Source organism: Sphaerodactylus townsendi, linkage group LG07 (genome assembly GCF_021028975.2).
Source record: "Sphaerodactylus townsendi isolate TG3544 linkage group LG07, MPM_Stown_v2.3, whole genome shotgun sequence".
NCBI lineage: Eukaryota > Metazoa > Chordata > Lepidosauria > Squamata > Sphaerodactylidae > Sphaerodactylus > Sphaerodactylus townsendi.
The window spans coordinates 78023765-78044376 of NC_059431.1; the positions used below are offsets into that span (position 1 = coordinate 78023765).

At 40.7% G+C, this 20612-nt stretch overlaps 1 protein-coding gene across 1 annotated transcript in view; it reads left to right on the plus strand.

The window, feature by feature from the left end:
• The first annotated feature begins 1387 nt into the window (after positions 1-1387).
• DOCK8 (dedicator of cytokinesis 8) overlaps positions 1388-20612 on the plus strand; it is a 116524-nt gene continuing 97299 nt past the window's right edge. Inside the window, exons 1-3 of the mRNA XM_048503898.1 lie at positions 1388-2293; positions 10140-10236; positions 15272-15447. Of these exons, the coding sequence (XP_048359855.1) occupies positions 2241-2293; positions 10140-10236; positions 15272-15447 (326 nt within the window). The 5' untranslated portion in view covers positions 1388-2240. The remainder of the gene's footprint in view (positions 2294-10139; positions 10237-15271; positions 15448-20612) is intronic.

The window sequence follows — 20612 nt, forward strand, 5'->3', positions numbered from 1 at the left end:
CCTTCTTCAATTATGAAAGACAGAGTTTTATTTTTGGTTTACAATTCCTGCTTACTATTGGATGTTTTGTGTTTCTCGTAAAAATCACCATACACCATGGATTAAAATTAAAGATAGTAAGAGTTACTTACTGAAGTCCATTGTAAAGTAATATCACTAGGACAGAAAAAGGAGTGCTTCAATCAATTCTAAAGTGAGTGGCGACTCTTAATCCAGAGACAAGGTTTGATTCCCCATTCCTCCACATGAAGCCTAATGGGTGATCTTGGGCCAGTCACAGTTCTCTCAAAACTCTCTCAGCCCAAATGGAGGCAGGCAATGGCAAACAACCTTAAAACTTCTCTTGCCTAGAAAACTCTAGGGGGTCTAAATCTGCTCTGACTGGATGGCACACACAGAGATGTTTATCATTGCTGGGAAAGATTTGGGAGTAAAGTGTGTAATATTGATTGCTTTTATGGCATCTACAAATACTTCTGTAGGACAGAGTTGGAAATTCTGTCCACAGTGCAAAAACATCAAGAGGCTGCAAGTTTTAATAGTTTTTTAAATAGCATTTTGTTTTTCCGTGTTAAGCAAGGTTGCCTTTGGGTTGGATTTGCTCCATCACTCGAAGCTCCTCCATCAGAACCAAGGCAGAAAGTGGTGCATTGAGGGAAAACAGGATAAGCGTCCACCTCATGTTGGTTTCCGTGGCAGGTTGTGCAAATGCTGGTGCAAGCATAATGTTTTAAAAAATATTCTGTCTTTTGCTCATCTGGAGTAAAAGACACCACAATCAAATCACACAGCTGCTCTCCATGGCTCATTCCGCACATGCAAAATAATGCACTTTCAAACTGCTTTCAGTGCTCTTTGAAGCTGTGCAGAATAGCAAAATCCACTTGCAAACAGTTGTGAAAGTGGTTTGAAAACACATTATTTTGCGTGTGCGGAAGGGGCCCATGTCTTCTTTCCCTGTACTCCCATCCCCTGTACAAATTGCCTGCAATATTTTACTCACAACATGTTCACATTTGTTTTCATTTAATTGACTTCTATCTGTCTGATATTTCCCCTCTCTAGTTGCCTTTAGATGCCCCCCTGAGGCAGAGAAACCGACAAGCAGTCTTTGCAAACCACGGGTAATCGATGTCGATCTGTCGCTTCCATCCGCGGTGGAAGGACCTCGCCTTGGCCAGCTATTCCTCTGGCAGTATGTGTTGGCAAACACGACGTCCCGCTGATTCTCCCTCCAGCCAAGAAGCCGAGCGATTCTCTTCGCTTGACATGTAGCTCTCCGGGAGATGACGTGAAACTGGTTTGCTGTCGCTCGGCCGATCAGTGTTAAGGAACGGGTTTTGCTGCAGGCGCCGAGACTTGCTGGCGCTTGCTCGCTCCCAGCGCCGCGAGAGGGACACCTCCTGAAAACGGGGCTTGCAAAAACTCAGCTTGTGCAAGGAACTGACATGTTATCAGAACTTTCCAAACAGCTTTGAAACGGGTGTTTACACAACTCAGGTTACCAGGGCAGATCTCATCTTTGTTTGCAAATATTGGACTGGAGCATCCCCCCCCCCCCCGAAACAACGCTTTTTCAAAGAGAGCTACAAATTAGGCGCGGGGATGGGCGCGGTCTTTCAGAACTGTTTTGTGTGTTTTGGCAGGTAGCGAGGAGCACGGGTATCTTGACATGAAACAACCACAGACGACAGGTACGCATGCGGTCCAATGAAGTGGTAGAGCCCCGGACTAAGGAGTTGGTCAGCATTTGTTAGACGCCCCCCTCGGTATGTAAACAAAAAGTCCCTTAACGTAGAAAATTAGCACCACGGAGAGAAAGTATTTATCCCAGCCGCTATGCGGGTTTTCCGCACGGAGGTCATGTTGCTAATGAATCACCATTAAAAAAAACCCAAAACGATTTCCCTCGGCGGTACTACAGGATCTCAGGACTGTATCATCTGGTTCTGTTCCACGCGTGGCTGCAGCCCAGGCTCCGTCCGGGGTGTGTTAAGCCTGGGACGGCGGCGCTCGTGATTTGCCTTCAGCAGGGAAGGCGACCGGCAGCAACACACAGGAGCTGGTTCCTCCCTTAGAGCTGGTTTCTGCGAGGAAGGTGGGGGGAAAATGCGGAAGTTTCTACCCCGAATGGCCAGACCAGCCTCGCTGCTTTGGGCAGGATTGCACGAATAACCTCCAACCTTAGTGGAAACCCACCCACATCGCCCCCCGCCGGATCTGCCACCCGATGCGCACGCATGGCCACTTTGCCCAGCTCGGACCGGAGGGCTTTTGCGCTGAAACTCAACAGGTACGAACAAGCGGGCGGGGTTGGTGGGCTGCGAACCCCTTAGAGGTTTGATTCGATTTCGATTTCGAATACCTTTAATGGCATATAAACCGCATATACATCACAAATTTAAAACAAGTTTTACAATTTCAAGCGCATTGAAATAACACCGATTAAAAATTTAGCCACCGCTTCCAACAGATCAAGGTTGTGGCTATTTAAAAGATATATAACCTTCTGATCATCTGTTATGCCTTCACTTCCGTACAGGGAGGGGATTATATGCTTCTTCCTATCTTTCTCATAAAGGGAACAATTCAACAGCATATGAGATACTGTTTCCACAGAACCCATGCCACAGGGGCATTTCCTTTCTTTGTGTGGAATACCAAGATGACGTGTCCTGGTTGTGCTGAAGAGGGCAAAGCATTACACCTTAGCTATAGTGATTGTTTCTGCTTCACCATTTCAACCAGGAGGTAGAGGTACCGGGCTGCAATTAACCTATCCACCGGTATTCCCAGAGAGATCGGGGAACAGGTTTTATTGGCTTCCTCTAGCATCTGTTGGAACTCTCTATCAAAAAGTCTCTTCTTGATAGCCCCATAGACCTCCTGCTCTGTTAGCATCTGCAGGTCCTCTAAGGAAATACCCAGCTCATTGAGTTTGGCTTCGATTTTAGCCCACCATTGGGTTGTGTGGAGGATGGTACGTCCCTGGGATGTGTAGTCCCGTTCATCTCGATTGAAACAGATCCTGGCCCAAAACTTGAATGTTCGACACCAGGCAACCCCTTAGAGGTCAAAGGCCCTCCGCTGGAAGGAAACGTTATTAACTCTTGACGGTTTTCCAACTGATAGAATGAAACTGTGACCAGATATTAGTTGTGTGTGTGTGTGCTGAAAAAGAATGATCTCCCGATAGACGCATTATTTGCATAGGACGGTATTTTTTCAGTGGAGTTCTTTTTATGAGTCTGGCAAGTGCTTAGTCAGAACTTGTTCTGAGTTCTTTTATAAAAGGCAACAAACGTCAGGCGTTTTATGATTAACAGGTAGCTGTAAGATTCCCTCCTCCTTTATAAGGGATTGTGAATGCAAACAAATTCCTCTGGAGAAGCCTGTCTTGGTTGTTGTTCTGAATTGCAGTGCGTGGCAATCCACAAAACTGACATACTTCACTTACTAAAATCCCTTTGAAGTGAATGTGATCAATTAAAGTGCAACCAAGTCTAGAAATGTTTTGTAGGTGGCAGTTTGAATGTGTTAAACTGCCTCTCACCCATACATTCAGCAGACACAGCTTCCCCCAAGGTGCAATGCGCTGATGGCTGCAGACCCATCTGCAATATACTTTAATGTCACATAGTTAAGGCTTGAACCCACAGTTGAGGTTTGGGAACCAAAAGTTACCAAAATGTTCTGTTCAGATTAGGTCTTAATGTATTATCTGGTATTGCAGTCCTGAGCTCATTTACTTGAAAGTCCTGTTAATTTCAGTGGAACATATAATGGATAAATGTTTCCTAAGAAAGAAAAGGTATGGTAATTTTTTGTACCCATCTTTTCATTTTGCCTGCCATTTTAGTATATATGATTTTATTTTGTTGCCATATCCACAGTATTGATGGATAATAAATCAATTTAATATTTGAATACATCACTCACATCATTTTAACTTTCAACTGTGTGAATCTAATTCTTTTGTCATTTTGTTATGCAAATGATACTGAGACATAGCCTACATAGCATCATGGAAAAATATTTGTTTAGCATTGCTGTTTTTAGACATGGTTTGAGTTCTCAAATTCTGGAGTGGTTCCTTTCAAGTCTATCACTCATATTTTAATTTCACCCTTCCTCCAGTGAGTTCTTAGGAATGTACACAGTTCCCCACCCTATTTTTACCTTATAACAATATTGTGAGAAAGGTTAGGTTGAAAGAGAATGGGAGTTCCCAAGTCTCTACAATACTAGTCCATCTCACTCGAACTGCTACTCCACAGTAACTCTAGAACTAACAGAGGAATTTTCTAATCTATTCTTGTATAGAAATATGTACCCAACCAAAGTTTCAGTCTTTGAGAGATGGCACCACTTTTAATTTTTTTTCTAAAACTGAGCAAGTGTGGAGAAGGAAACCAGGAGCCCACAGTCTAACAAGAGAATGTTCTAAAATGGTTCTTGAGCATGCCTATTCAAGCTTATTGAAAAGTTTTTTCTACATCTGTCAAATAAAATTGATTGAAGTGATGTTCCCTTTCAGTGCTTACTGTATGAGGTAGTAATTCTAATCCATGATAGTGTTTGACTAGTTATTTTTAATGCATTTAAAACAAAAGCTTGCAAAGTATGCAGTTTAAAAATAATTATACATAATCCTGAACTAGGCCATAGAATGTGGATCAAAATAAATGCACAAATTGGGGCTGGTGACAGATGGGGAATTTTCTACAGGCCTGAGGGAAGCACTAGGTTTGCAGAAAAATATGAAATGTAAAAAAAAATATGTGGGGGGTTAGAAAAAGCCAAGAAACCTAGAAGCAATGCCAGTTTCTGTAAGAAAAATATGTTGCTGAGATCTTGCAAGACTACATTGGGAAATTTTGGTGTTGCTAAATGACAGGCAACCACCATTACTGAAGATTCAAAGCTCCTCAGATTGTAATTGAGGAGGGAGTGCGTAAGTGAGGAGGGTAGAGGGGGAGGAAAAAAAGTGGGTAGGTGGGTTAGAGAGAATGGGAGGAGATAAAGCACTGCTGCTGGGGGGGTGGGGTGGCAAAGAGGAAAAGCACAGTCATTGGGGACACAAGATCAAGCTCTTATTCAGTTTTCAACATGAACTGCTAATCTCAGTAGTAATGGGGGAGTGGACATGCATAGGACTGGATTTCAAGAGGGAATGTATTGGTTCATCAAGATAGGTCATCATTGATGGAAAAGCCTAGGGACTAACAACCTTTGGAAAAGCAAAGATACTACAGAAATATTTTTAGCTGTGTGTGTGTGTGTGTGTGCGTGCGTGCTAAAAACACCAGGTGCGCTACAATCTGGGGTCAGGAATTAAGTTGTGGTGGCATGCTGGATGGTGCCTGTGGGTGCCATGGTGCCATCTTTTCTGGCACCCACCAAGTGTTTTTAGAAAGTGGTTTGGGCCAGGAAGAGCTTTTGTTTAGCAAGGCTTCTGGTTGACTATTGGAGATAGCTGAGCTTTGAATGGCAGAGTTTTTAAAAATATACCTTTGGCAGCAGCTGCCACCATGGCACAAGAATCTACATGTGTTACTGAAGTTAAGCTGTGACTTTTTGAAAGGATAGACTAGTTTTGAAATGAAAATGGGTTGGTTGGGCTTTTCATTTGGCATTTGCTTCAGGCACCACTGACAGATGTAACTCTACTGATAAAACTTAGTTACACTGACACATCATGGGAACGAACTATGTGGCTTTCTGGTTGATATGTTAGCTGATTTACTAAATATATGAACATCTCTGCAGAATAACTTTAAGTAAAAGTGACACAATTGTAACTTGACCATTAACTCCAGCAGATGACTTTTCGATTAGATGATGGTCTGTTTGAAATATATTCAGAGCTGGGGAGTGATGGAACTATGCTACTGTGTTGATTTCAAGCAGAAGTGATAGATGAGCAGACAGCAGGAGCATAAGTCATAGGAAGCTTCATATTTTAGGAGCACTAATTTTTCAGGAGCACTTCTACCTCTGGCTACCATGGAGTAGTTACAGCTTCAGCATGAGTTACTCAAATATACAAAAACCCTTCTCAGCAAGTGTTGCCAAAATAGATCTACCCTGCCCCCTACAATATAATCTGAAACATAGCCAGAGCAAGTCTTGAAATCATGTCTGCTGTGTCTCCATTCCTCCCAGCATACATGCTACCAGGACTTAAAATGGTACTCATGTTAACAAACTTGCAACAACATTTTAAAAACCTTGATGTGAGGGTCATAAAATACTTGGCCATAATTGATGATCAAAGTTAGTTTTGTTGTTGTTCAGTACTGGAAAAAAATGTGGCTATTTTGTTTGCTCCCACACACTGAAGGATGCTCTATACCAGTAGCTCTCAACCTGGGGGTCGTGACCCCTTTGGGGGTCAAATGACTCTTTCACAGGGGTTACCTAAGACCATCAGAAAACTTTTTTATATATTTTATATATACCAATTTTATGGTTGGGGGTCACCGCAACATGAGGAACTGTATTAAAGAGTCGTGGCAATAGGAAGGTTGAGAACCACTGCTCTATACCATGATTTCTCCACAATTCACCACGTGGCATGGCCATTTTGGGATTTGGAATTGTTTCTCATTCATCGCACATTATGTCACAAACAACACCCAGTAGCTTTTACTGCAGTTACACAACCATATTCCATGTGTCAATCACAACAGCAATGAATGTGTTACCCGGAGGTGGTATTTTATTTTCTGAAGTACAAAATATTGTGCTTTGATGCTTGAAAAAATGTGAAATTTCTCTCTGCATAAATATGCTCCTGGCAGAAACACTCATAACTGCATAAGACAATAGGAAAATTGTACAAGGAAATTAAACAGCATAAATATCTCCAAACACCAGTTCTCTCCTTACTCCCACAATACCTCGCAGAAAGGCAGATGTCAATATCTCCCTTTATTGTGTAGTTTGTTGCAGGTAAGAAGACAAAGCGGGATTATGAACACAAATTCATATTCTTCTATCCAGCCGCTCCTTTACTTTTCCGTCCATCTTTCTTTGGCCCTCCTACTCTGCCCCTTTTCATTTCGGTCTGCCCAGCAGTAGACCAGGATTTGCCTAAAGAGACATATCAACCATGAAACAAGCTAAAGTTATTAAAATACAACACCTTCTCCTGTGCTATATCACTTTTGCTCACTTAAATTTCAGGCCTCATCAGTCAGTGCCAGAGAGCAAGCAATAGTGCTAGATGCTTTAGTGAGCAAGAATCAACTTGTATTGCTTACCCTGCTCATGCTGTTGTTATTATGGGAATGGATGGTGGAGTCTGAGGTTGGTAGTGAGATCAGCAAGGAAGTGATGCTATAGATACCATCTTCCAAAGCAATAATTTTCTCCAGTGGACCTGATCTCTGTAGTCTGGCGATCTACTGTAATTCTACTCGCATCACTACCTGGAAGTTGGCAACCTTATACAAGTCCTCAACTTGTTGCAATCTCTATTTCCAGCACGCCTTCATCCTCTTGTCCTATTTGGGTCACAATTCAAAGGGAGCTAAATTTGCCCACCTGTTCAGCACAGTTTCTATTCATGCCTCTGGGAAAAAGTAAAGCATTTCACTGGGAGCACTGATTTTACTGATAGGGAGCCTGTGAAGTAGAGAGGGTAGCAGTTGGCAGCTGGTGGTGATATTTGTTGGCAGGAGTTGCAGTTTTAACTTGGTCTATGTGGTTTAGCTATGCTTTTAACTGCACGTGTTTATATTTTAAGCTGCCTTGGGCAAACTAAAAAGGTAAGATATAAATATTTTAAATAAATATATATCCATGCACAGGGCACACAGAAATGTACTGCATGAATATTCAGTACTATCCCAGAAACACTTTCCACTGAATATACCTGAATTGGATTTTGTATAGACCTTGTCAGGATTGCTCTCACAGGCACAGTCATACACATTCAGTGTGACATTGTGTAGGCATCATACAAGACTCTCTTCCATGAACATTGTACACATTAAAATTATGGCCATTGAGAAGAAAGAGCATTTTTTCAAAAAATAAAAAATCTCATTTTTTGTCGCAATTCTAAATGTTTCTAAACATGTCAGGATGTAACTTTTGTATCATGAAATTGCAACAGGAACTATGCCTCTTCTAGCGAATCCTTAAAAGAGAGGAAGAGGTAAAGTACAAGTCATTTCTTCCAGTTCCTGCTGTTTATTCATATAAGAGCTGATGAGCTCTTGTGGGTCCTTGTATTTTCTGAAGTGATTCTGATGTAATTGCAGCCACTAAGGCCTATTCTGTCACTGTGTGTATTCTTCCACAGGTGCAAACTATAAAGAAAGTTAATGTAGAAAGGGAGGAAAGGTCCCTCAACTCAGAGGAAGATGGTAGTTGGTAAACAGTGGCCCATTATGTACAAGGTATCTGCTTGCGGCAGGGGCAAATGTCTGTCACATCAAGTTTTCTTGTGTAGATGTATTTCCCCAAGCCCCACTTTCAGTGTCCATTCTCCTTGTATCAAGCAACAGTCCTTTGAGCACAACTTCAATTTTCTTCATTGTCAGAGATGGTGAGATTTGCCAGTGAGCACAGCTTTGCCCTGGACATCTTTCCTCTGCCCACTAATGGCCCCTCCCACTCCCTTGCACTCCCGTGACACTTTCCCCCTTCCCCTTGCAGATTTATTACTTCAATTTTTCTTATTTATTATATTGATATATCAATATATCACTATAAACAGAATCACTGCAAAATCACTGTCTTTTATTGCATTGGAAAACCTCCAATTGGCAGATTACCCATTTCCCTCATTCTCTCACTTTCAGAGCCATCGCAGTTAATAGCAGATTGGGGGTGGGGAGATGTCTGTTGGTTGAATAATGAATGGTGGGTTCACCATTTAATAACAAGCCTCTCTCTCCTCTTGTGGCAGCAGCAGCAGGAAGTATGTGTCTGTGGAGGAAGAAAGAGAATATCAGTTCTAAGACATGGACCCTTTCTTCCGCAGCATGTGATCCAAAGAACTGCTTTGCCTCTTTCATGGGGGTGGGGGGGTGAGATTATTTGTAGAAATGGGCTAGAATATCGATATAACTGCAATAACAGCAATATCAATATAACAGTAATTTAAAGGGCTTTAAAAATGCCAGCAATCTTGAGATTACAAGATGTGATGAGATCTGTGATTTTAGGAGTGAGTTAATGGGTGGAGTTAAGAGAACCAAAAAAAGTAGACCCAGGAGAGTTCAGCAGACAAGCTGTGCAGTGAGTGCCTCCTTGCGTGTAAACAAGAAACGCAAGGAGACCCCACTACAATCCTACTATGCAGCAAAGAGCCCCAAGGTAAATGTTCCATGCATAATGGGCTAATTACTTACGTTCTACTTACGTCTCTCACTTTTATTCCTTGGCCCCATTCATTTTCTTTTTTACCATGTAAGGGGAAAATGAACCCTAAGGTGAACAAAGTGATCATTGTACCTTATTACTTTAATGATAGGTTGTAGAAACTAAGATGCTGTGTTATTGCAATACCATTTTTCTGCCTTGTATCAAAATTTATTTCAAGCTATATTATTTATCAGTATAGAAGCTCTAATCCAGAAATGAAGTAGTCATAATTATGTTTAGCAGGAACAAGTGGGGCCAAAATAGTTAATCCAACCAGAATACGCTATGAAAATATCTATTATTTCTCTGTCAAAGGATAATGAGCATATGATTGTTGGATTTCAATATAATGTAACAAAATGTAGCACAAATGTGCTACTTATGCAAAGATCTGTGAAATCTGACAGAAATGATGCTTCACATTATTGCTATAAATGTAGAACTGAGATACAAACAAACAAAACGTAGGGATGGCAGGAATTCTTTGTCTATATGAAAGTGTGCTTTGAGTGAAAATGTGTTTGGTCCTAAAGAATGAAAGGCACCATTGATCCATTTGGTCAAGATATTGGCTTTGGTTACCTTCAATTACATTGTCACATAGCAAAATATGGTTGACACTTCTAAAGATAATGTTTCTTGTTCCCACTGGACGGTATTTCATGCCTCCAATCCAGTATAGCAATCCATGTCAAAATACTTAAAGGTGTTCAGTTGCTACCTTCTCACTAATGAATGACTTCTCCTTTTTGATGTTAAAGGCATTCTTCTGCAGAAATAAGAAGGCAGTTTGTGAATCCAACTGGACAGTTCCCTCAAAGAAGTATCAGTACCCCTGGCTTCTCTTCTAGTTCTCTAGTAAGTATAAAGATGGTTGTATATTTTTTCTGTGCCAAATGATATGAGCTTAGTTTTCATTAATGAAGTACAGCGCACACACATTTGAAACCTGATGAAAGTTGATGTGCATGTGAAATCTGGAGTCAAGAGATGCTGGGTGGGCCAAGGGTTAATTACCTCCTTCAGTATCTTTTCCATCCTAAAATCTTTTATGTGGAAGCGACTTCTTTTAAACTGTTTCAAGGTTCTGTTAAGGCATTTTGCATGAAACCAGTGCTTAGCACCCAATATATGTAACTGGGTTAATCACAGAGTTGGTTTGATTTAAATCAAATTAATTTAAAAGGAGAGAAAATTTGATTTAAATCAAATTGATTTAAATCATGATTTAAATTGATTTAAATCAAAGTCAGTAAGACTAGATTTAAATCATGGTGTGAGCCTTGTAAAATTTTTCTTTATTAATAAAAATCTGTATTGCATGTTTTCACCTGCATTGTTGTCCCTAGCCTGGAAACACTGCCCTATTGAGAGGGGTGCTTCCTGAAGAGGAGGCAGGGTGAGTGGTTTCCTGCCAACAGGGCAAGGGGATGAGGAGGGAACTCCAAGAGGGAGAAGCAACCAGAGAAGAAACCAAGCCATTTTTTGCTTGTAATGATGGTGTGGAGAATTCAAGGGGAAGCTCTGAAGGGGAACAGACAGTGGGGAGAAAAAAGGCAGTTTGCAGAGGAGTACAACACTCAAAGGAAACAGAAAAGAAAAAGGGGCCTCCTTGCAACAGTCAGGCAATGATGAACATGTTGCTGTAGATTGGTCATGGGGAAACGTGTCTGGAGGACTTTGTATAATGAAACCTACAGTGAACGGGTGGAAGGGCGGGAAATAAAGTGTCCCCTGTCAGGCCATTAGCAGGGGAGTCGCTTCAACTTGGGATTTTGCGAAAGAATAGCTGGTTTAGTGATTTTCGAAAATCCTGGGTTGATGGAAATAAAATGGGGACAGGACCCATACAAAGTCGTCCCCCCCTCAACACTTTATATTGTGCCCTCCACCCTATATTTGCCCTGTGCAGAATCCACCACTGATTTTAGAGGGACTGGCTAGAAGACTTTCTTCTCTTTTCTTGTTCTAAGTTTGGCACTGCCATTATAATTTTTATTTATTATTAACCCTCCCAGCTTGACCTTATTATTTTCTTCCTCTTTTAATAAACACTACTTTAAGTGTCTTAAGGCTCTGATTAGGGCAGCTAAACGCCTGTGGCCACTAATCTGGCCCTTTTATAACTGAAAGGGTTACAATGGTTTTCTACTTAGATTCATTCTTGCTAGCATAATCTTAATATTTGCAATCAGATGAAGCTTTCATTTTAAGAATAATAACTTTTCAGATTAGTTTTACAGTTATAGCAAAAATTACAGATTTGATTATACTATTAGAAATAGATAATTATGAAATTAACTGAAGAAACTAGTTTCATTTGGGCCACTAGGCCTTGCATATCTTTGAAGCAGAGTTTACATTTTCCATGCCTGCCTGCCTTCCTTACCCATAGGTGGAGGAACCTGAGCTGCTGTAAGTCCACTGCTGTGAGGAGAGCGGGATAAAAATCAAATAAATAAATAGTCCCAAACTGGTCTCTTTTATGGTCTGCTGTCATTGTAGATTTTCTCCTCCAGGGAGAGAAAAATATGATAAACCTCAGGCTTTATGTACAAAGATCCCAAGACTTGTGGGGTAGTCTGCTCAAAAAGTTTCACTTTCATTTTTACTGTTTGCCCTTCTGTTCTCACACTTTGCTTCTTGCGCAGATCTATTCTACTCCAAACAATCTTCTATTTATTGCACTTCTTGAAACTCAGCACTTAAGAGGTAGGGAGTTGATTTCGTGTGCATAGATTTGCAAAAGAACAATGGGATTAAGGTCATTTTGTCACCTCTGTGTGCTTATTTTATAACATTTTTTGCTGTGAAAAAGAGTCGTGTTATCCCTGCAGGTACAAATTCACAATTTTGAGAATTGCAAAACCAAGCATCTGTGGTAACATCTTCTAGATAGAAAAAATTACCCAAAATAATCTTATAGAAGCCTCTGAAAGAGCATGATGTTTTGAATGGATTAATGGAATCCATTTACCAAAAAATGTAAACATTGCATGAATATTCAGCCTCATGCTTCATAATGAAAAATTAATCCTTGTTTATCAGTGAATAACCTCTGAACTATGATGCATCTTAGAAAACTATCTTTAAGATAGATTTCTCAAAAATATTTGATTAAAAATCCAATTTAAATTTTAAAATCCAATTAAAATTTTAATTTAAAAAATCCAATCATTTTTTTAATTAAAAACTAATCATTTTTAATGTACCCTTGTTAAGCATATGAAATTTGGCAGAGGCCTGCAGATTTATTGTACAGAACAAATTGATTAAAATTGTTAGAAGTGGCTCATTGTTTTTATCATATACAGCACATCTATAAAATGTTATTACCTCAGGTAATGTTAGTTTCACCTAAAGTAACCAAAAATAATATTACCAGATTTGAAATATCAAGCAAAAGTGCCGTGGTAAAGCCAGTGAACTATAATATCATAGTCATGTGTGAAATAAAGTGTAGGTGCTGTAGACAGATGTATCCTGCAAGCATTGTACAATCAGGAGGCAAAGAACATTTAATATCATAGTCATGTGTGAAATAAGGTGTAGGTGCTGTAGATAGATGTATCCTGCAAGCATTGTACAATCAGGAGGCAAAGAACATTTAGGATTTAAAAATGCACTATTTAACTTGAAGATTGTATTTTGAGCAATTGGAAATCAGGAGTGTAAATTTCAATTCTTTTAATTAAAGACATGCTAGAATATTTTTACCCCAGTTTTCAGTCTTATATTATGATGTTGTTGTGCTCCATTTGTTCTGTGGAACTCCACAGAGTAATATTGTTCCAAATAAATTCGCAGAGTTTTGCTTTTGCTGGTTTGAAATAAGGTACAGTCTTTCAGAATAGCAACAGTCTTAATTTGTACCAGAATAGCCTGATAGCCCTCATAGTTTAATTATACTTTTTTGGTTTTGGTACTTGTTAAAGATAAGTACAGTTCAGTGATGGCAGGTATTTGGAAAGCTGCAGTTTTGGAAATGGGAACACTAAAAGGGTGTTCATTTCCTGTCTGTCAAAGCTAACCACCATCATGTTTTACTCATTTCCTCAATCTGAACAGTTGTGGTGTTTAACTTGTTCTTTGTGGGTTATTCATTGGAGGGGGAGGGGACATTTTTGTCCTAAAAAATGCTTGTCTTCAACTTGCAAAAGTTGTGTCTTAGTTCCAGTATCCGCCATTTTCTTGCTGCCGAAATGTACCCTTGTTGCTGACTGTACTGTATGGAAAAGGTATGTTTAATGTTGGTGATTTGTGGTTGTTTTTGCATGATGCTTAGTTTGCTTTTAACAGGGCAAACCTTATTGTTTAAGTTTATATAACAGTTCTTCACCTCTAGTTTATTAATAAACATTGTCAACCTTTGCACAAATTTATTATTCTTCCTTAGGAGGCCTGTGAAACTGTAGAAGTGAAAAGCGCAAAATCTTAAAGTACAAGTTGTGCACAGTTCATTTAGGCAGTCCTAATGCTTGAACATTCCATAATCTATTCTAATTGATTTTTTTGGATTTTTTAAAGTGAAAGCATTAGTTTGTTTTTCCAGCATGTAAACACAGCATGGCCTTTGTTTATCCGTTTACATGCATATTTAACTGTTATGCACTAAGTTTGCAAACTAAAGTGATATGCCCTTACTATGCTGTTTTGAATCCCAACAGCTCTGATTAAGATCAGCATGACTCTGCTGTGCAAATGTATATCTATTAGTGTGTGGTGTTTTGCTAATGGAGATGGACATAAGCCTGCTTTCAGTAATGCATAGTGAATTTCGAGGGAACTAAAAAACCGAAGTAGATGAAGTTTTCAAAGTAAGGACATCTCAGATTGATCTCTGTGATTGTACCAAAAGCAGTTTAAACATCAGTGTAACGGGCTGTGTTCTCGTCATCTGAGCAGTGCTATACATGATCTCTTAGTCTAAGTCTTATTAACCAGTGGGAGTTAAGCAGCCCAGCTGTTTGCAGGATTGTTCCTTCAGTTATCTGAAGTTGGATAAAACCCTTGGACAAGATTGTTCTTGCTTTTGAAGAAAGGCTGTGATCACAAGGTTTTTGGCAAGCAGTGCCAAGGCATACAAGAACCTTTTCTTTGCATATCCTTTCTCTTGGTCACATCTCATGAATGACATTAAAATCCATGCAAAGTAAGGTAAATATATTTCAGTCTCTGAATCTGATTGAGAGAATGTGATGTTAAAAAAGTATGCTGTTGAAAGGCTTCTTTGGTGTTTTTGGAGGATAACCCTGATCATACAGACATAGCTTAGGAGTTACATCTGAAACATTCCTTTTTATTGTTAAGCACTTTCAATGATGTACTAGAGACCAATCTGTTGAAGAACTGTTACTTAGGCAGCTAAGCAGCCCAATCTGGGGGGAGATGGTGGGCAGGGTAGAGCAGCAGCCAGGGACGATCCCACGGAGCTTCCTCCAAAGAGGCAATTGGCAGCACGGGTACTGGGGGAGAAGGAGAAAAGCATCACGCTTTTTGGTGGCAAATGTCTGTCATTGAAAGGGAGCGTTCCTGGTCCGAAACTTCCCTGGGAATGCCCCTCTGCCATGCCAGTGCAGCTTCCTGTGACTCATGAGGTGTAAGAAAACTTTTGGGTTCCAGCACTGTGGAGCCACATGCCAGTCTAAGTGCCCCAGCACTGCTACCTATGCCTCTTTGAGCCGTGCTGATGGCACAGACGCTGGCGTAGGGGTCATGCTGTATCAATGCCATTTATATTATATCTGAGTAGTATGTCTATTTTATGTCCAAAGTTCCCAATCCATTAAAAGAGCTTTTTATATAATAATAATAATGATAGTAATATCATCTAGTAATAAACAAATATGCTTGTAGATTAATTACCAACCACTTTTTTGTTTTTGTTATCCAGCCTCAGTTCTATGATGCAGTAGATCCAGTGGATTTTGAAGGTTTCCTAATGATGCAGCTGAATAATTTAGATTTGGATCTCTTGCAAGAAATTGGCGATTTTCCAGAAGATGATTTGGATGTGGCCTTTGTTCCTAAGGAACACAGAACCTTACAACCATCATTGCCTGAGGAAGGGTAAGGGAACAGTGGTAAATTTCTTTAAAAACAACAAAAGGTTGAAACTTAATGGACAGTATACGTCAAGTAGAGGGCCTGCAAAACTCATGACAGGGAATCCTATCTTTCCAACATCACTGAGCCTGGCATGACTCCAGGCCTCTCCCCACACCTTGGAGCTTGGTTACAGCAGTGACAGTGTCTGGGACATGCGCTGAGCCTGGAGCAGCTTCTTGCACTTACTGCTGGGCCTACTATGGCCCCTGAGCTCTATTGCCAAGCCCACTGCAGTTCCCAGTGGCCACCACAGAATAACAGTAAGTGTGTTGTCAGCACATTCAGAAAAGAGGAGGCTGAGGGGGACATGATTGTTCTCTTTGAGTATTTGAAAGTCAGTCACTTAGAGGAGGGCAGAGGAGGCTAAGACTCGCAGTAATGGGTATAAATTACAAACGAAAAGGTACTGGGTGCATATTAGGATTTTTTTTGTATATTAAGCTGCATTGGGGAGTGGTGACCTCTCTGTCACTGGTGGTCTTCAAGCAGCAGCTGGACAAATACTTGCTTTATGCTGATCCTGTATGGACCAGGGGTTGGACTAGACCCCATGTATGGCCCCTTCCAACTCTCTGATTCTATGGCTTTCCTGGGAGTAAGCACCATTGAATGGGACTGAGTGGGATTCTGAGTATACCTGTTTAGGATAGTTCCTTAAGGAACAACTTGATGCAATAAAACAGGAGAGATGACAGCTGAAAAGAAAGTGGGGGAAAAAGCTGAATCTGATGAAAGTTAGAGCACATTTTCAAGCCTACTCTGTGGTGGGAGGCAGCAAAAAAGAGTATTTCTCTGTCATGTTTCATATGTATTTTTAAAGTGGAGATCCTCAGTGTGATCAAAATTATTTCTATGACTTTATTTGTCAAGTATTTTACCAACAAAAATCCGGAAACACAAAGAGTTGAGATTCATCTTCTGATATGGTGCATTACAAGGGACCCATCTTATCCTATTTAGATTAGGTTCAGCTGTAGTCTGAGGACACAGTTTTTGGATGAGTACAGTATATCCACTGTATGTTTAACTTTTGCCATTGTTGACTAGGAGAGGGTAGGGCTGGCAACAGGCCTGGAGAAAAATATCCTGTCCTTTTAATAGAGCTTTAATGGGATGTTCTTGCCAAGTTATCTCTATGCCATGAAGAGCATCAACTGCCTAATTCCATACATCAGGCCTTTATTAAAGGGACAGGATATTTTTCTTCAGGCCCATTGGGAAACCTACCAAAAGTAGGCTTGGACAATGATAAGTTCCTCATTGAAATAGAGGCAACCCCATCCACCTTATAGTTTATCAGCTTCACTGGCTCCCTGTTGGGTTTCATAGTCCAAAGTGCTGTTTTTGACATACATAATGCTCTATTAGTGTGTGTGTGTATTTGTATGTAAAGTACTCTTAAGCTTCAGCTGACTTATGGTGATCCCATAGGGTTTTCAGGGCAAGTGAGTAGGCGGAGGTGTTTTGCCATTGCTTTCCTTTGCAAAGTCTTCCTTGGTGATGTCCCATCCAAGTACTGACCCTGCTTAGTTTCCAGGATCTGATGAGATCAGGCTATACTGTAACATTCTACATCCTCATTCTATGTCTAGGATATCTGGAGGACTACCTAAGAACATGAGAGGTTTTGGTTCATACTGGTACTTCATCTCATCCAGCTTCCTATTTCATACAGTGGCCAATCAGTTGCCCTGAAGAAACAACCAACAGCATGTAGAGACCAAGGCCTCCCTCTGATATTGCCTTCTGACACTGGTAATCTGAGGTTTACAACCTCTGGACATGGAGGTTCCCTTAAGCCCGTGGTGGCGAACCTTTGGCACTCCAGATGTTCTGGACTACAATTCCCATCAGCCCCTTCCAGCATGGCAAATTGGCCATGCTGGCAGAGGCTGATAGGAATTGTAGTCCATAACATCTGGAGTGCCAAAGGTTTGCCACCACTGCCTTAAGCCATCTTGGCTAGTAGCTATTGATGGACTTAACCTCCATTTGGCTAATCCACTTTTAAATACCACTGCATAAGTTAAGAATGGACATGGACATAAAAGACTTCTGTTGTAGAAAGTGCAAGCTCCCACTGTTCAACTAGACAGCTGATACTATGAAGGGTTATGCACAACACTAGCTGGCTGCTGCCTCCAGCTGTTGCTTTTCTCTAATTTTCTCTTCTTCACCTTGAGTAGTATTTAAAAATGTTGTTAGGCTAGAGGCACAGGGCAAGTGAGAAGCTAAAACAGATGTGGCTATGCTTGGTCAAAAGCCATCATTAAGCCTCTTAGCAAAGTGATACTTGGCCTTTTAAATCTGCCACCTTAACAATCTACTTAATTGTTCCCTGCTGAAAATATGATGTGATTTTAGTGTTATTTTAATTATTTGTCAATTTATTATGTGGAATGCCCATGTGAATTTCTCTTCTGGTTGCACTCAAGGGAGGTTTCTTTTCTGTTCCGCCCTTGCCCTTGTTCTGTTCAACTGTGTACATTCTTAAGTTACAAACTCTAAGTATTACACCATAACCATGAGATTATGAAGTGCATATATGGCCTACTTGTATTATTTAACACTTTTAGAGAAATTCTCATTGCTATTGAAATCCTCTTGCAGATAAAAACTGTCTTACAGCTCAATCCAGAGCTGAGGTAGATGGGGATGGTGTTGCTTGAGCACCAGTCCACCTGCTCCACAGATTTTCCTCTGGTGTAGGAAGCTTGAATTAAAAAAAAACCCTTTCCAGTTCTCCCATAGGGGAGAACAGATATACACTGGAAAAATGTGGCATATCTCTGTGGCACCTCTGCTGGCATATGGGGGCAGAGAGGGGTCAGGAGGTGGTTGACTAAGGTTAGCCATGCCCCCTACCAGAATGCCCCTGGAATGCCGGCATAGTGTGAGGCCAGGCATTGTTGCCTAGTACCACTGAATTTGGCCCTCCACTGGCGGAAGCCCATGCCACATCCAGAGAGGGATTCACACACACCCTGGATTGTGCTGCCAGACTATGAAGTTGCAGCCCCTCTGCTCTGAATCAAAACATGCCTTGAGTGGAGGAAACATCATACTGTGTGCTTGATACTGTGATATGGTTGCAAAATTAAGTACAAGCACAAGCTCAGAAGCTGAAAGTTACCCAGAGACAAGCTGAGTTACCTGGAGAACCAAAGGCACAGAGATTTGCACTGGGTTAAGGTGGCAGACCAGAATTTTAGAAATCCAGGTTCAAATCTGCACTCACACTGTGGAAGGTTGCTGGATGACCTTGGGCCAGCCACATTCTCTCAGCCCTGACTCTGGCTCGTATTTGGATGGAAGATCTCTAAGGAATACTGGTATTCCTGAACATTCCTTGCCTTGGAAACTGCATGGGGTTGCTATAAGTCAGTTGTGACTTGATGGCAAAAAAACCTCTTAGAACAAGCAGAGGATCACAATCCCCAAACTGCTGTTGTAGTATGGCTCACCAAATCTTCCGAGAGTTCTCACACAGCACTTGCCTAGTATCAGAATTAGAAACCTGGATGCCTGTTATGTGGTGCCAAATTCCAAGGACCTGCACAAAACTCAGTGAGGATCATCCCATCCAGGTTTATAAAGCAGAGAATGTATGTTGAAGACTGATTTACTGGAAGCTGGTCCATCACATCCCACTTAAACGGGAGGTCTCTCATAATAATACCACCTAACCTTAAAATAAGATATAATAATGATAATTAAGTATTGTCAAGTTGCAAGCTACTTAGGCCCCTTCCGCATATGCAGAATAATGCACTTTCAATTCACTTTCAATGCACTTTGCTGCTGGATTTTACTGTGCGAAATAGCAAAATTCACTGCAAACAATTGTGAAAGTGGATTGAAAGCGCATTATTCTGCGTGTGCAGAAGGGGCCTCAAAATAGCCCCTCATGGCATTTTTAAGGCAAGAGGTGAGTGGAGGTGGTTTGTGATAGCCTTCCACTGTTTAGCTATCTTGGTCTTCCTTTATGGTCTGCCACCCAAATACTAACCATGGCCAATCCTGTTTAGCTTCTGAACTTGTCATAGCTCAGAAGATAATCTAGGCTATTCAGTTTATAATTTCTCAAAACCTTGAATCTGAGAGTTTCTTTACTTCTTGGTAGATTAGGATTCCATATCAGAGTCGAGGTTTGCGGCTGAAACTTGTTTATTCCAGATGCTATATGAATTGTCCCCACTGTCTTGACCCTGGGGAGATAGCATCCACAGCAAACTAGCACATTTTAATATGGTTGCCATCAGAAATTTAACTCTTTGCTGACATCTTGTGGTGTTTTGCTGCCACTATTCTATTTATTTATAAAATTTCCTAACACTACACTGAATAGGATGTAGCTATTTAGATGTAATTTAATATACTGTAGGACAGGGGCAGATAACGTAAAGGACTATGACCTTGTTTATGACTAATTAAGCCTATCTTGTTCTTTTGCAATTACCGGTAAGTTTATATCTGTGTGTGAGAGAGAAAAAGAGAAGTTAGGTGGTAATTGTATTGTGAAGGCTTTCACTGTTACACACAGTGTGTAACAGACTTCCCTCTGTGATACACCTCTGAAGATGCCAGCCACAGATGCAGGTGAAATGTTAGGAACAAGATCCACCAGACCACGGCTACACAGCCTGGAAAACCCACCAGAACCAGTTTGTCAGTACTTTATTGTTGTTGTTAATTAAATTTGATAGATCGCCCAGTCCCCAAGGTCTTACAATCTTATCCTGTTACATCAGTTGTTTTTCCTGTCCCATAATATGCAAGAATTTACTCATTCCTTAGTAAAGAATTTCTAAATGTTCCTTAACTCCCAGGAGGGCTCAAGGTGGGTTTGCAATCCTTTCTTAGCCTGGAGCCAGCAGACACCATTATAGGGTAAATGTTGGGCTGGAAGTTCCAACAAAAATGTTGTGATACACCTACATTAACTGTACAATTTTAGAACCTATTAAAGTTGGTTCTGAAGAAGATAATTTACTCTCCATTATGGGATTTGTCTGATAGATCATTGGCATGCAAGATCCAAGCGTGATTAGTTAGAAGGATTGTATGAATTTAGTAATAACATTTCAAATATCGGAGTAACATCCTTCACACAGGTGTAAAAATAC